Here is a 14,631-nt window from a genome sequence, read left to right on the forward strand (position 1 = left end):
TTGAAATAAAGACTTGGAAGATGCTTAATATGATATCCATGGTTGTATTTTACCCCTCAACAAAACAAAGTTACAAGAAATATAATATATATGTTTACCCTTCTCCTTGCTTAATCCGGCTCTTTTGCTTCTTTAGGGGAGCTTAAAGATAAATTCAAGTATGTTCCATAGAAGAAGACACTTGCAAACAACCAACAATCTGGTGTAGTTCAATGCTAGCATCGAAATAAACGCAAAATGGTCTCCAGATGTTGATTTTACAGCCATGAGAATGTTTACAGAAGAAGTCAATACATAATGTTTACTTGGATTGATTAATTTGTTCCATCTTCTTCTTCATTTTGAATTGCAATGTTACAGGGGCACAATCAAGCGGAGTCTCCCCTGAAATAAGGATCAGTTGGATCATTGCATTGCACTAGAACAAGGACATGTATGATTATCTTTTGACGTTCCTTAATGAATCAGATTAGCTAAGAAAAAATTATAAGCAGTTGCTCAGTCTGATTTCTACTTCCATTCTTCCAATAAAGTTGTTATAGCTTATAAAAGTTGACAGAAGTATAACATGGCACATGTATCAAAAAGATTTCATATAGTAATGTTGTAGTGTTGAACACACTGATAAAAAAAGGGCATAATAGTTAATACCTCAGAATCTAAACAACTTTACACGATTTGACATGGTGTGTATCGAACTTTAGTCATGTGCATTGTACGTAATGATCTTCTATATCCCGGTTATTGTATGTATCCGAATATATGTGGCAACCATATAAGTTGTCATATCTAATGCCATGTTGTCAGTTTGCAAATTTTACTCAGTCGGGTACATACAATAACCGGGATTTGAAGGTTCATTACATACAATGCACAGGATTGAAATTTGATACACACTATGACAAATCGTATAAGTTGTTTACATTTTGACGCACTAAGGTATTGCAATACAATGAAATTGCACAATGTACAACTTCTGTTTATACTATTTCTGGAAATAAAATTATGCTATATAAGTATGGATGACCTGAGCACATGCGTAGGGCTTGATATAAAGTGAACTAGATACTAAAATATACAAATACACTAATCACATTTACTATGTTTTGCATTAAAATTAATCTTATAGTACCCTATTGGCCTATTCTGTTTTCGCTTTAACACAGAAAGGCCACCATAGGGCTTTCAGTCCGCAATTTGTACTTTTTATATTAATCCATTCCTATTATGTTTCACTACCGAGATGGATTTGATAACATAGTGGAGTGGAAATGGGATATCAATTTCTAAACCCAGTCCATTGAGTAGGTAGAAAATTTACAAGTTTATGAATATCAAGTCCATTCCCTCAGATATATACCATTTAACCAAACATATCCAACACTATCAAACCCAAACACTAACTAAAATCCCCCAAATATCTTGTACCATAGGTTTCAATTACTTTTCAAATTTCATGTAATCATCTTGTACCGTTGGTTTTTATTTTCTCAAATATAATGGTGATAGGAAATTGGTTTCATTCACTTTTAATGTAATTATTCATTGTAATAATTCAAATTACCAGTACTTACGTCAAATAAGATTTTTATTAATAAAGAAATTCACGATCAGCTTTAAGATTGTGAATAGATTGGCACAAAAGCATCACATCACCAGCCTATTAACTATTTAGCAGCAACAGAAGTGACTTTATTAGAAGTAAATGTAATATACCCTGCAAATTTTTGTGGTCCATACTTGCTCCATTTTCCATGAGTGTGAAAACGATTTCAGTTTTGTTAAAAACGGCAGCCTAAACACAATAGCTGCTGTTAGAAATAAGAAACCGGACAGCCATATACAAGAGCACACACAAATAAAGACAAACAGAGAGAAAGAAAGAAAACCAGATGCAAGAGAGACAATCCTTGTTTATCACAGTAATTTGCATCAACTCCCTACAGCAAATGAAGTTGATAGTTAAAATTAGTTCAAACAAGATTTGCAGAGTTTAACCCTCATTGTTAGGATACAGTATTAATTTGCATATTCAATGAAACAGAACTATTAAATATACAAAAAATACAACGAAGATTTCTTGTCTTTTAGAATAAAAGCAGAGGCAGCTTGGCTCAAAAATTCAGTCGTTTGATCAGAACGCAAGTGTATACAAGTTTAAAACAGGGTTATTACCAAGTATTAGAATTCAGATATTATTTTCCTTACCTCGCTAAGAAGCTTTTTGACAGAAAATAAGTCACCATTCTTTATCGCTTCCCGTAATCCCTACCAAAATATAGATATATCATACAACAAAAATCATTCAATTTTTAAGAAAATATAAGAAAAGAAAAACAAAAAAAAATGAGAAGTCTTGCATACGTATTTCAACATAGCATACCTCTCCATTAACTTCATAATCCGCAAGTGGTTTTTCTGAGACTGCGTTGGCTGAGTGTCCAGCACTGCAAGATATTACATGTTACTCTACAAATGTATCAAAATACTTTACCTTGTTCCACTTTAAGTGTTCCCTTTTGACTTTTTATGGTAACAATGTAACAAAAACTACTTTCAAACTTCTAAATAGAAGACTGATGGCTACATTCAACTAAACAAAACTTAATACCACATAATGACAATTTTGTAAAGATCCAATACAAAACTCAAAACATAAATGTATCACTGAAGAATAAACAAGGTCTAAATGTATACCTGGACTTGCTAGATGACGAAGCTCTACTTCTCTGGGCAGTGTCTAATTTCTTTGGAACTGAGGATGTTGGGACAGGCTTAGGCTACAAGAAAAAACCAAAAGAGTATAAGATATGAAGCACAGCTAAAAGGTATTTGACAGTGAATCGAATATCACTTGCCTGCACAGGTGCCATGGCATCATTTGACTGCACCTCACATATACATAAAGGCATTCCACATGTGCAATTTGAATTACCAACAGCTTGTGTAGTATCGGAATTTGATGGTGTACTAATATCTATCCTTGAAACCGCATCTGTCATGGAATTTACTCCATTAACAGAAGCACCTCCTTCAGACTTTACAGACCTACATAATTATTTAACCAACAAACATATTACAGAACCATAAACAAAACTACCACATGAATAGAGAATAGTTCTTTTAACAAATGCGCATTAGCATTTAATTTTTCCTTTTTATTATTATCCCATGGGTATTACCTGATGTATAATTGTGCTAAACCAACAAAAATTGTTTATACAAAATGGAGAGGCTTTTTAGCAACATTATTGTAGCTATACAAGGCTAACACTTAACTAAGTGCGACTGATACAAGATTTATAAGTATGGTTGAAGATAAAGTGCCAAGTCTGCATCTACCATGAAGCCATGCAAGCCAATCGTAAGGTTAATATACTTGCTAAGTCATGAACTTACACTTATATGAATATGAATAGTATATGTTGTATTTTTTCTCTTTGACCAGCAAAGAAAAGAATATACAAAACTTGACCAACGGCCATAAAAATGCACATAGGAACAAGATACTCCAGGCAGTAATATCCATTTAAGTAATAAGAATACAAACATGAAACCCAACGAACTAGTTAACATTAAAGATGTTCCTTGGATTCGAGATCCATTCACTCGAGGTAACTCGATCAACCTTTACAGTACACCTACTTGAAATTCAATGTAGGTAATTATTGTTAATCATGTGAAAGGGAGGTGTCCTAACTAATGTAGTTAGCCATTGCAGGTAATAGGTTACCTGCAATCCTGTTTTCATTTCAAAAGAGGGTCCACAAAACTGTAGCACACTATTGACACTCATTTCAAAGTTAAAATGAAAGGGGGTGCCCAAGGCAAAGATATAATGATGTAACTAGACATATGCCCGCGCGATGCGGCGGTGGCTGTGGCGGCAATGGGTAATGGCGGTAGCAGCGGTGGTGGCGCAGGGCGGTGGTGGTAGCAATGTGGTTATTTATGTAAAAGTAATTAATGTAAAAGGAAGTTATTTTAAGGGTTGAGGGATGTATGTCATACATAATTTGATTAAGGGTACTATAGGTATATTAGGTGAAGATATTTAAATTAATGAAAAAGGAGAAGGGTAATTTAGGTTTATCAAGTTCTTTTTCTAAAAATTGGAGGGAGTAAATGTTTTATAAGGTAGTATAGAATATAGATAAGAGATTGACACGGGAGCAAGATCTAACTATATGACACACACACACGGTAAGTTTCTAATTCACTTCATTGGTGAGACATTATCATTTCATTTCAACGTTGAAAACCATATAATCTTGATAACAGATTTCGTAAAGAGTTGCTTTCATTTAGCTAGGGCATGTATACAGGTGAGGGCGTGACATCAGACACAATGTGTGACATTTATATTTCAAGTTAAACAAACTATTAAACATATAATGTAATATCAAAAAAGTAATAAACATATATGAAAAAGAGAGGAGTGAAGCCACAGACTTACCGAGATGCATCATTATAACAATCTGAGCAAACTCTAACAAGTGAGTGAATACCAAACTGTGGTAACGCCTGAAAGAGCACACATTATAATAATGCTTCATACGATTATATAGTTAAAATGACTAGCTGCTAACAAGTATGCCTTACAGAACTGTGAACTTTCATATATAGCATGAGAGAGAGAGAGAGAGAGATACCATTTGATCTGATGAATGTTCAGCACACAAAGTTCGACCACAACATCGGCAATGATGCTACAAAAAGAGAGAAATTGTAAGGCAACTCACGGAATGCATTTAGATTACGCAATAGGGTAGTCGTAACGGGCATGTTTTTCATCATGGTACACAGCATAACACCATATTGTCCGCTTCCGGGTAGCGTGAAAAGCGTAATCATTTCAGGTAAAACAAGGGTTCTGGTTTTCAGTGTAGTGCTAATGTGGCAACTATTTTCTGGGGTGATGGGTTTTTCCGGTACGAGTACTAGCACTTAAAATGTAAAGCATACCAAGTTACTTAATTAAAGTTTTTAATCTTCAAAGAAATATAATGCCTTTCTAAAACAAAATCAAGAGATCTTATCGATCACATTCAATGTCATCAATACCTTGCAAAATTGTAGAATATATGATTTTCCTTTGAATAGGTGGCTGGTTTATTTTTTCGAACGAGGTGGGTTTATCGCAAACCTAAGGAGTTTGTCTTGCTTATTTTTTGTCACTTAATTTTTGGACTTCTAATCTTAGTTTTAAGTCATGATAAGTTAAAATCTTTCACCTTAAAAAAACAAGTTAAAAGCTAATCCAAATGGTTATATAAAAAGGCTTTAAAAAATCTAACTATAGATTAAGCGATTACGAAATAAAGATGATGTATCCATATAGCTAAGTAAAACTAAATCATAGATCATATAAAGATTGATTACAAATATAAGACATATGGGTAATGAATCAAAGTATAAAATGAATAAGACCGACCCGTCTTCTAAAGGTGTTGAAACTGCATTTGCAAACATGGCAACGTGCTGATTCTTCAAATGGCGGTGGTTCCAACGACATGCCTTCTTATTCTTCTTCTTATTATTATGGTTATATTGTTGTTGTTTGACCTCAAATTTCTCGAAAGAAAATTGTTGTGGTTTCAAGCGAATTTGGAGTAAGATGGTCGGAGGAGAAGCATCAATTATTACTATTATAAATCAAAAAATAAAGGAATGGAGAGATAGATAGACGATCGGGTCAGCTACAACCCGACCCCTGTTTTTCATGTTTTTATCTATCCGATCTTTCGACTTTTCATAGCATCATCTTTTTACTTTTTCATTTTCCCCTTTTAAGTTTTAACCATCCAACTAAGGTATCATTTAGGCACTTTTATTTAACAAACGAGCATGGTACCCTGCGACGGTGGTGGTGAGGAAGACGGTCTAGCGGTGTCGATAATGGTATTATTGTTGGTGGTGGTGGTGGCGGTGTGATGTAGGTTGATGTAATTGTGACAGTGAAAAATTTTAAAAGATAAGAGCTTAAAATATTAATATTAAAATAAAGGTTTAAATTGTAATTATAATTCATTAAGGAAAAAACATAAAAAGTCAAAGTTATTCTGGTAATTTAAAAATAAAATTACCTAATATACAAATAGGTCATTTCTTTTATAAGATATTATAGATAGATAATACATTTAACCTAAAAATAACCAATTTTCATTAACATATAATATAAAATAACATTAATTAAGTTAAAAGTATCATATTTTATTAATATTTTAAAACAAGTATAATTTAAAATAAATACCACTATATTAATACGTCACAACAAACATTTACCGAAATATATGAAGCACGAATTTAAGGTAATACACGACTATGAAACCCAGAAACACACCACACTTTTGGTCAAGACCTTGCATAGCATGTTTAGAGGAACTACAATATTTATAATGCTCCTTTTTATTTATTTATGTTTTTTTATTAGTTTTTTATTAATATGTTCTCATTTTAATGTTTTGTGTCCTTTTTAAAAAGAAAAATGAATTTAGTATTTATTTAATATAAATATGTATGAATCTATGTATTAATGTCTTAAATTAGTATTTTGTTGTCTAACTTGCAAAACATTGCATAATTGCTTTTCAAAAAAAATAAACAAATATTTATACAATACAAATAATAAAAATAGTGGACTTTGCAAAAGATTCCTATAGTTGGACACGCACGCACACACACATCACTCGGTGAATACATTAGCCGATCCATGTTTCATCTACCTATTTAACCGGCATACAATAAGGCTTTCACTAATGGTGGAATCTGTTTCGCCTACCTATTTAGCCTGGCCATTATACAATAAGGCTTTCATTTTGGACAAATGTTCCATTGCTTCTACCATGTCCCTTTCTACATCATTGTTAGTGACAGGATTTTCGATTTCTCGATTTTAAGTAGTTAATTTATCCATTTAATAGTGTTTAGGGGAAGGGAATATGAGGCTGTTAGGCATTTAAGTTGGCTGAAAAACCTCTTACATACCTTCTTTTTAACTATAAAAATCATGGGGGCAAATCATTTATTCAAAATATTAAAATATTGGTATGTGAAGAATTTTTCATCCAAGTTGGATGCATAACAGCCCCATACTCACTTTCTACTTAATATCATATACTATATTAAAGAAACGAGTTGTGAATAGTAACCCGCCTACGTGGCGGTTGATGATTCGCCCGATGTTACACCCCGTTTCACTATTTTTTTGTCATATCGTATCCGGTATGGGTTTTTTTTTTAATTACGGATTACTTATTGGTTTTTTTCATACATTTTTCTTTTAAGTCATTCAATCGTTCCGTGGCCACACCATATACGTACCACTACTCGCATTCTTTTACACTTACTCAATATCTCGCTTGAATTCTCAACTAATATATTGAAAATTTTGCAAGATCTCATCTCGTTTTGGTTTTCTACTACAGATTACTTCTAGGTTTATTGCACACTTTCAAAAAACTTGGCACAAGTTACAATTTGTCCAAATCACACCCTGTACCACCATTCGGATTTGCCACATTGTATATTGTTCGGGTTTTCTACTACGGGCTACTTTTTGATTTTTTTTTCCATATATTTTCCCCTTGTGCGTCATTCAACCTTTTTGCTTAAATTTCCAACTAATATATTGAAGATTTCCTTACATTGCATCATTTTCGGGTCTTCTACCACGAGTTATTTTTTGGTTTCTTGCACACTTTATAACAAAATATATGAATGACAAAATAATTTTTAGTTAACGAGTTGAAGGTTTAACGTAAATACTAGATAATGTAGTCGTTTAAATAAGACAATTAAAGTCCCGCAACGGGGGACGTGAACTTTACTAGTTTTAATGATTACAAACATTTTTGTTGTGAATGTTTGTTTATCATTAAAATGTTATTTTTAGATTCAAAGATTGAGAGTTAAAATCTTCACAATCCATCGTAAGATTTGACTCTTTACTCGAACCACATGTCTTAGCCTCTACTTTTCAACTATATGAGATTACAAGAGATGTCTTTGTGTGTAATGATGGAAGACTTAATACTTAACGTGAATTATTTCGTTTTATTTATCATTGAAGACTTGCAGTACAGTAGATTTTGAACAACATTATAAAAAGGACTAATAATGTACATATTTATGACATTTTTTGCCATTGTATATCTAAACAACTCCACATTCTAAACAATGATAGACTGGTAGGCAACCATATCAGCCAAATCATGACAGGGCCAAAAAAATGTAAACCAATGAGAATAGGAAATGAATGCAAAACTTAGACATACTTACAGATTACACCACTCATGGTTGTTTTCATCGGGATATGAATCACCATATTGTTTTCTTCTCTTTCTTTCCGGTTCACCCAACGAATTTTCTTCAGAGCCATTTCTCACTGGTGAAAAAATTTGCAGATCTGTGTTTTCAATGGTCCCAATTTGATGTGAAGGCAAGTTTGATATGAACTGATGTTCCATGTTAGGAGCTGTTTCAATTCCAGCCTCAATATGGACCTCTAAAGGAAGGGCATTTTGGTCATTTAAATCAAACAGCCCATGGTTTTTTTCAGTTCTTTCTGCAGATATGCACTCACGAGAAGATGATTCACCAACAGCAGAATCAACCCGTGCTGTTGCCGCCGCTACAGCTGTTGACGCTAATACATTCCTTTGTTCTTGCAGTGCAGCTATGTTAGAGCAAAGAAGGGGAAGGGATAAGTAAATAGTGGCTTAATAGAAGAGTTCTAGAATATTTAGTGTAAAATCATTAATTACTCCCGCAAAATAAAATGTTGCCCTCATGTATAGATTTTCTAGCTCTATTACTACTGTTAATGGTGTACCAGGCACTCCCAATCCACAAACTAGTAAATTGACTAAAGAAAAATGCACATTTTTTGATAAGATTTTGGATATTAAATAGCCTAAAACTATAATATATAAAATCTGATTTGACATGAAAGAAGACAGGTACAAACCTTGTAGACCTTCATCGGTTGTGATCAAATCAAGCTCAAGAACATCTAGAAGGCGACCAAGATCCACCCCACTCGTCCAGTTCTCTGGAGGTTGACCAATTTTGAGTTTCAGTCGACCCCGATTGGCTGTACCACCCCAAATGATTCCAATAGGCCTTGGTTTTTCACCATTTTGTCCTGTCAAGATAATGAGACTTCCGCTATCACCCTCAAGGTCAAAAGTCTTTTGGTTCTCCCCAATCACCAAAAAGTCAGTAAGAAAACAAACTCCTTTTGCATCATTATATTCTAAGGCATATGCCATTATGGTTCCCGTGGTTAACCCAGAACTTCTTCCAACTTTTGTTACTTGTTGACCAATTACACTGCTGACCGGAGACTGCAAATCTATGACTTTGACTTCACCAATCTCGCCAACGCCTTTAACGGATGTGGTTACACTCGCTACATTGAAGTCCTCAGAAAATGGGATAAAGGCCCCATCTGCTCGCACAAAGGTCTCTGAATAAAATGAGCAATATCTAGCTATTAGCTTAATCTTAAGTATCTAAATTCTCTATGAAAATGATATAGTTTTCCTTTTTGGTACAAGTCAAAGCTAAAGGTGATATTGGGAAATGCCTTTAAAAGTGACTACTACAACTTAGAAAATCAGAATCGAATACTCAGATGCCCCACATTACAAAAAATTAGGAAGCTCATAGTTACCTCAGTAATTAGTTTTCTTAAGACAATTCTTTATATTGTTCCATAAAATCCAATTACTCTGATAACATATATTCAAATACGAGTAATAAAAGTGTTATGTCTTTTTAGAATCAAAAAGTTTACACCATTTGCATGTGCATAGCATGGCTTCATGTAGAGTCATCAATAGTTAAATCCGTACCCAAAACACATCTCACACATCGTAACAAGCACTAGAACAATAGCATACTTTCATATGGTGTATTATTATAGAGGTGGAAATTTCATCACATTCACTTACAAAACAGTAACTTGGGTTTCTTTTATTTTTTAATCTCTAATGGGTCAAAAGTGTAAAATAAATAAAGTTAGCCAAAGAGAGAAGCAAGTCAAATGGGCCAATAAAGTTAGCTAAAAAGAAACATATCAAACAGGTGCCAGCGTTTAATCATTATTATGTATGACACATTGACTAATCATACTTTGATTGTTATTCCAATAATGTAATTCTCGTAATCTTAATTAACATGTTAATTATGTACAGAAAAACTAATGACACATGTTTCAGGATGACCAACACGATTCATTATGACCCAATACCCAACCTGCACATAGTGCCACATCTAGCATATTGCTTAAAATGCATGATTTGGAACTAATATCACCTGGATTTGTCCCGGCAAATATGTCATACCAAAGATCATCTGTGATGAATGACGTTGCCCTCTCAACGGCACCAAGATACACCCCAGGTCCAATGCTTGGTGGCATAGGATGGAACATTTTTTGTTTTGGATAATCCAAGTCAACTGCCACATGCCTATTGGTGAGAAATCCAACCTGCCGTTTTCCAGTTCGACTTTTCACAATGGCACTCATGGTCCCATATGTTCTTTGGTTTGCAACCTATGGAAGCAAGAAGTCACTAGTCTGTTTTGGTATACAAGGAGCCAAAAACTATGGATGAGCAGTCGCTTAGAAACTAATATTTTCACACAGCATACAAAAAGTTAGAGATCAAGGGTGTTAGGTTTTTACTAATTAGAAAATGAGGAAGTGCTGATGGTGATTTAGGATTATAGTTTCTTGCAAGGCATTTGAATGGTGTCAAGAAAACTGCGTTGAATAAAAGTATCAAATGGAGGTCCAATGAAAGTGGCAATGTGTAAAGAGCAAGGCACTAAAACAAAGTAACTAGAGGAGTATTGAGAAGTTTCTTCAATGTTTTCATATCCACCTTAAACTGATACTAGAAAATTCCTTTCATAATGAATTACTAGCTAATTAACCCGGGTTCAACCCGGGTTTACTAATAAAAACTTTATAATATTAAGTCGTTGATGTTTAAAAATTACGTGATGTCCAACCATACTCATAACCTCGAAATCGCATACCTTATATTTCGAATAAATATAATTAGCATATTAACTCGCATAATATGTGGATAATTAAAAAATCTGTTATGATAAAATTATTTAGATGACTGAAATTTAAAAACATGTATAAAATATTAGAGTTTTTAAAACAAAATAAAATTATAAATTACATAAGACTTAAGCTAGAAAAGAAATACATTTTAAATCAACTAAAATATAATTTAAACTTTAAATAAGATGATGTCATAAATCAAGATAATAAAAAAGAAAAAATTAATATGAAAAAATCTAATAATGACAAGTAAACATTGTTTAGAAATTAATGATGTCATTAGAATTTTATTTTATTTATATAGGGTGATGTTATGAACCGAAATCAATATCATCAATATCTTGTTAGGTCTTCTTTTATTTCAATCTTGATAGAATGTAACAAAAATACACTAACACCAAAAAAGAAGTACCCTTATATTCTAAATGAAATATTGAAACTTAGGCTTAAGTAGTAACGATCAAACATATAACTTCATTAGTTTCTAAACAATGTTTAGTTTCAGGATTCTGACAATGATTCAGAGCAAATAAGAATCTAAGTCAATAAACAACTCAGAGTTTAGAGTAATCATGCTCCAAGAAGACCCAGATTTGATTGTGCTATTAGATGTTTGGATGCACTTTTTCAAAGTGAAAAAAGTGAACTGAAACACTAGAACAGTTAATCGGGTAATCAGTTAACCATTTTTGCCTATATATATGGATGGATAGGGATCACATTGATCTCAAAACAAACAAATCCAGTAACTTTGATCACAAATATCAGAAATTCAGACCCATAATCAGTTATGTTAAACATACATAAGCAATTATTTTGAATTGGTAGTAATTAGCGTAGACGCCCCTAAACACCCATTAAGCAGAATGTCTATGAATGAAGAAGTTTGACATTATAAAGCTTAAGATGGTGAACCATTAAAATAAAATTTGTGTCCTGTGTTGGAGGACTGTAAATGTTGTAATAAATTTGCACATGGTTAGTTCAAGAAAAGGGGGAGATATCTGCAATGAACTTTTCTAAATTAACATCCTGCAAGAAGCATTATTAATGTACAGATCAGACTCAAAACAGCCAATGTTACCTGCGAACCAGGACCAATGCACGGATCACTTCCCCGCAAGCCATCAACAAGCTCAGTAAAAAATTCTTCCTTTGGAGTTGCTGCAGGGGCACCATAATATGAGAATTCCACAACATCAACATCACACCACACACCTCCAGGTCCCTGTTCAACCTACTGAGTTAGTTTAATAGAAACTTCCATTTAAGGCTCAAGCTCTAGGTTTAAAATAACAGAAGGATTTAACGAAGATAAATTAATAGTAATGTAAGGTTTTTCAATTTGCATCTAAAGAGACTGTTTGAACTGATTCTGGTTTTAAATTCTGTTTATTAAGGGTGAAAACATTAAATTTTGAGAAGCATGTACAGAATTGTAGTCTGAAACCTAGTTGACTTACTAAATGCTAGTTCGGATACTTCATATTGCAATAATCAACTTGAAAGACACATCCAACAAAACTTAGTTCAGAAAACTATAACTATGAAACTGTAATCTTACAGGCTTGCTGGATACGGAGCCCTGTTATTACCCAATCGGAAGAGACTGGTTGAGAACATATAATCACAACAGTCTTCTTATCTTGCCCATTAGTAAACTAGTTGCTAAGTTTGCATATAGCAATAGTCACTTCAAACATATACATCCAAACATCCTATTGCTAAGAATGGTACTTTAACCAGTTATAGATATCTAAACATAACAGTTCCTATCCTACTCATTTTTTGCTTGATGTTTATTCTTGTAATTGGGAAGTTATACTTGCACACCCACATACATACCAGGTTTATGTTCTATATTTTTTTATTTCTTGAAATTGTGGAGTATGATCTTAAGAAGACAGGGACATTAATTAAAGTATACTGAACTTATATATAGAGTTATACACCTCAAGAGCACATGGCAGACACTCGCCATGACCGAGCCATTCCATGTCAATCTTGCGAGCAACAAAGACGAGTATGGCAGGTATATCAGTCAACAAACCACGACGCATCCGGAACCCAATTGCAGTAGCAAGACTAACTTGCTTCAAATTTTTGCTATGGAATGTCCTTATCGTCATGAGTTCAAGCAAAGTAACTGCTCGCTCTCCAGTAGGCATTCTGCCAATCCGTACAGGCAAAACCCCCTTTAAAAGATTGTCAAAATAATTAGCTCTGTCTTCAGCAGCATTGTTCAAGCGACATGTAGTGCGACAAGAAAAGTAAGCTGCATTTTTTTCTGAGAGTTGGCCGGCTGATGTGGTGGCATAGGACTTTATTAGTGGAGTTTCCTCATGGTTGTTGTACGTTGTATCCATGTCTAAATCCGACTCTTCAGATCCCGAGTGAGGAAACCCTAGATCCATCACACAAATTCAATCTGAAAAAAAATATATAATATGAAAGTACGAACTTCTACAAATCTCATATGCTCCAAATTCGATATCTTCACGCACCTGGTCTCTTGCTTTCATATACAACATAAAACCAATATGATCAATTGCAGCAGATTACAACAGCTTCTCGTTTGCGGACCGTTTTAGTCTGAAACAGCATAGTAACTAAATCTCATCGTATCTCAGGAGCAAAACAGTCATATATAGGCAGACAACTTATACGATAATTATCTCAAGTACTGCAAGTCACGCCAGGCATATAAGCAGCAATCATATTCACATATTAGTTATAGTTGTAAACTTCATACTGGTTTTCTCAAATCTGAGTATTTTGACCCTACTATGTCAACAGCTAAGTAAGCAGAAAATCATAGTCATCTTTCTCAAGTCAACTCCTTATCACTTTATCAGCCTCTCCAAATTTTACTATTTTGACCCTACGTTTCAAAAAGATCGATTCTTTGGTGACCCCAACTGGCGTTAACAAGATATTATTACATGCACTAGACATATTTCTACAGCTAAAACAAAAGAAGAAGAAAATGCCGAATATCGAAAACATTACACAGCTAAAACAAAAGAACAACAACAAAATTCAAAGTAAGTACTTACAGTAAAGCTGTAGACAGTAACTAACTACACAATAAAAGAATGAATGGACATAAGGGCCGCCCGAAAACTGAACTTTGTTTCCGCGGCGACCGGCCGGCGAAATGAAAAAGGGGGAAAAGGGGGTGGGGAAGGATGTACAATATATATAAACTAATCTAAATATAGAAAGAATTTCTAATTGAGGAAATAACTCTGATTCACAAAATCAGAGATAAAGGGAGGGGGGATTAAAGATTGTTTATAATTAAATATATAGAATTAAAATTAAAATTAAAAAGAAAATGAAAATGAAAAAAGTGTTGATATTATTATTATTATTTGTAAAATGTATATGTAATGTAATTGAGAAAAAAGGGGACTTCTATGAATTTTGGATGAATCCAATCATTGAATTTTGACTCATTGCCTTCGTCGTCTACTTCATTATTGGTTAGTTGATTATTTTTCTATTTATTACTCGTACGTATCAGATAAGATTATGCTTTGATTTTT

General features: G+C 33.6%; 2 protein-coding genes across 3 annotated transcripts; both read right to left on the bottom strand.

Moving 5' to 3' along the window:
* LOC122587306 (hepatocyte growth factor-regulated tyrosine kinase substrate) lies at positions 1–5,726 on the bottom strand. Its single transcript, XM_043759436.1, has 10 exons — positions 5,435–5,726; positions 4,653–4,709; positions 4,457–4,524; positions 2,859–3,048; positions 2,698–2,780; positions 2,384–2,447; positions 2,209–2,268; positions 1,890–1,940; positions 1,717–1,795; positions 1–384 (listed from the first exon to the last, which is right to left on the bottom strand). The coding sequence occupies exons 1-10, from the start codon at positions 5,513–5,515 to the stop codon at positions 302–304; spliced, it is 816 nt and encodes a 271-aa protein (XP_043615371.1). The 5' UTR covers positions 5,516–5,726; the 3' UTR covers positions 1–301.
* A 2,309-nt stretch (positions 5,727–8,035) lies between these two features.
* On the bottom strand, positions 8,036–14,354 carry LOC122588776 (protein NARROW LEAF 1-like). Of its 2 annotated transcripts, none has more exons than XM_043760972.1 (7): positions 14,140–14,354; positions 13,588–13,675; positions 13,036–13,487; positions 12,168–12,311; positions 10,321–10,561; positions 8,969–9,469; positions 8,036–8,677 (listed from the first exon to the last, which is right to left on the bottom strand). In XM_043760972.1, exons 3-7 carry the CDS (start codon positions 13,447–13,449, stop codon positions 8,277–8,279), a joined length of 1,701 nt encoding a protein of 566 aa, XP_043616907.1. In that variant the 5' UTR covers positions 13,450–13,487; positions 13,588–13,675; positions 14,140–14,354; the 3' UTR covers positions 8,036–8,276. The 2 variants fall into 2 exon arrangements, with proteins under 2 accessions (XP_043616907.1, XP_043616906.1); XM_043760971.1 differs by having other exon boundaries at positions 13,036–13,511.
* Between the last annotated feature and the right edge of the window lie 277 nt (positions 14,355–14,631).

This window comes from Erigeron canadensis, chromosome 2 (assembly GCF_010389155.1).
Source record: "Erigeron canadensis isolate Cc75 chromosome 2, C_canadensis_v1, whole genome shotgun sequence".
In the NCBI taxonomy this organism is placed as follows: domain Eukaryota; kingdom Viridiplantae; phylum Streptophyta; class Magnoliopsida; order Asterales; family Asteraceae; genus Erigeron; species Erigeron canadensis.